Source organism: Siphateles boraxobius, unplaced genomic scaffold (genome assembly GCF_051911475.1).
Source record: "Siphateles boraxobius isolate OS27281-9 unplaced genomic scaffold, OSU_SipBor_1 34, whole genome shotgun sequence".
In the NCBI taxonomy this organism is placed as follows: domain Eukaryota; kingdom Metazoa; phylum Chordata; class Actinopteri; order Cypriniformes; family Leuciscidae; genus Siphateles; species Siphateles boraxobius.
Genome location: NW_027508964.1, coordinates 287501 through 290000, shown reverse-complemented (window position 1 = coordinate 290000; position 2500 = coordinate 287501). Strand labels below are relative to the sequence as shown.

Here is a 2500-nt window from a genome sequence, read left to right as displayed (position 1 = left end):
GCAAATCAGCATATTAGAATGATTTCTGGAACCAAACCCAAAAGGAATTAATTATATTTTAAAACATATCTAAATTATTTAAAAAAAAAACATAGGCCTACTAACCCCAAATGTTTAAACACTAATGTTTATAATAATACTAAGGACAACTACATAAACAAATACATAATAAATTGTCTATCTATACATATTATATATATTATTATTATTAAAATATATGTATTATTATTTAAATATAATAGTAAGTACATGTATGTGAAGGACCTGATCACCCTTTAAACAATTAATTTATTCATTCATTAATTAAACTAGACTTCAGAATTGCACCAAGGATCAACAGTATGATATTTTAAACTAAGTATAAAGAATTGTTTAATTTCGAAATATGTAAACAAAAGTATGCACAAATGAAGAAGCCGACCTGCAGGGTGGAGACGACCTCGTCGCCGACGTTCTTGACCGTTACCGTGTGCCGCCACATGTCTGGATTGATCATATGCGACTGCTTCTCCTTCTCCACCTCCTTCTCCCATCTCACCATGATGGGCTTCTCGCCGTGGGCCTTACAGCTCATCTCGATCTTCTCTCCTTTCGTTGCCAGAGAGTTGTTGGGATACGATGTTATCATGGCCGGAACTGAGAAGGAGAAAATAAAACGCATCATGAGGACATGTGCCATCACCCTCATGAAAGTGCGTATCTATACCACGAATGTTATTTCTCGTGCCATTTATATGCCAAAAATAGTTTTAGCGTGCATATGCTACTCACTGAAAACCCCTGTAGGATTAGGGGTGCGGAGTGTGTGCGTATTACACGTCATAAAGTGCGTATCATATGCATGTGAAAACTATTTTTGCCGTATAAATGGCACGAGAAATAACATTCGTTGTATAGATCACTGCGAGTCATGAATGAGCGAGTTTTTCTCATGACATCAATGACTTTTAACTTACATTCGTGCAAGTGCCATGTAACGTTTTGCAACAGCAAGGATCAGAACACTTTCCTAGTCCAGACAAGCTAAACGTTTCACAGCTCTATGGCAAATACAAGATTGAATGTGATGCTTTATGCAGAGGTACAGTTATTATTCCACACACACACACACACACACACACACACACACGTTCCTCACAGGCGTTGGTTGGGGAATCGGGACGTGGGAGCGCCGGTACAGCGTGTGATGTGATTGAGTGTGTCAGGTTGAAAGTCCCGACCGTTTACATGTCATCTCTTATTCACTCCAGCGATTCTCAGCATAGCAACCAAAAAAAAAAAAAAAAAAAAAAGATTTTAGCAATATTTTATTTTGTTTACTTTACACCCCTGATTTTAAAAACATCTAATATTTTATGGTTTTAAATGTATTAAATATGTTTTGTATATAATATTTTTAAATAATAAAATGAAAATTTTTAAATATTAAAATCCCATCAACTTTTCTTGTTTTTTGTGTGTGTGTGTGTGTGTGTGTGTGTGTGTGTGTGTGTGTGTGTGTGTGTGTGTGTGTGTGTCTTTTATCACACTGTGCCAAGTAACATTATCCACATGTGCTGCATGGGAAAAGATAGTAATTTCTAAGAAATTTCCTCATCATTTATTTTTGAAAAAATGTAGTTCTTTTAATGACATCATCATCCAGGAAGTGGCATCATCATTATTAGAGGGAAAACAAGAAACATCAGTAGCTAATACAAGAGAGGTAACAAAAAACTGGTGTTAACTAAAAATAGTTTTCAGTAACTGAAATTAATATGATATAATATAATACAATATTCACAGTCTGTCGTCTTAGTTACACTTTCACGGATTTTTAGTTAGCATTGGTTCCTGTTCTCCTTTGTTCTGTTCCTGCCAATCATGTGTCGTCATGGTAACTTATGATTTGTCATTCTGTCCAGCTGTGTTTACATTATTATCGTCTGTATAAACGCTCCCGTGTTTTCAGTGTTCATTGTCCAGCCTCGTTAATGTGTTGTGGAGTTTATATTAAAGTATATCGTCATATTAAAGTATTATTTAATCCTTTATCACTGTCTTCGTGTTCCCTATAACCCGTGACTATAATATAATATACTGTATAATAATGAAAAACTGGTTTATGTATGTTTAAGTTGAAGTACTAAAAATACTCAAACTACAATAAAAAAGCTATACAAAAATATATAAATAATGTATACAAATAACAAAAGCACATCAAAATTATACTAAAACATAAAATTAAATTAAAATGTAACCTGAAAAAAAAAACATCAGCTCAAACCAAAGTACAATAACTTAAAATTCATCCCTATGCTCACTTAAATGTGATTTAAAAAATATACATAAAATACAAGGAACAAAAAAAAATGAATTTGTGAAATATGACCCTTTGTGATATTGGCATGTTTTTTTGGTTCGTTTGTTGCATGTGCATTAGCTGGACCAGCCCGAATATAATTTTTTGGCATGACTTGAGCTAAAAGTTACAAAAAGAGTACATGATTAATATCAACAT

General features: G+C 33.6%; 1 protein-coding gene across 3 annotated transcripts in view; it reads right to left on the bottom strand.

Annotated features, from left to right (window-relative positions):
* Positions 1-2500, bottom strand: part of dscama (Down syndrome cell adhesion molecule a) — a 94060-nt gene that overhangs the window by 32653 nt on the left and 58907 nt on the right. For all 3 annotated transcript variants that reach the window (XM_077195654.1, XM_077195653.1, XM_077195655.1), the window contains one exon: positions 422-636. In XM_077195654.1, coding sequence (XP_077051769.1) covers positions 422-636 — 215 coding nt within the window. The remainder of the gene's footprint in view (positions 1-421; positions 637-2500) is intronic.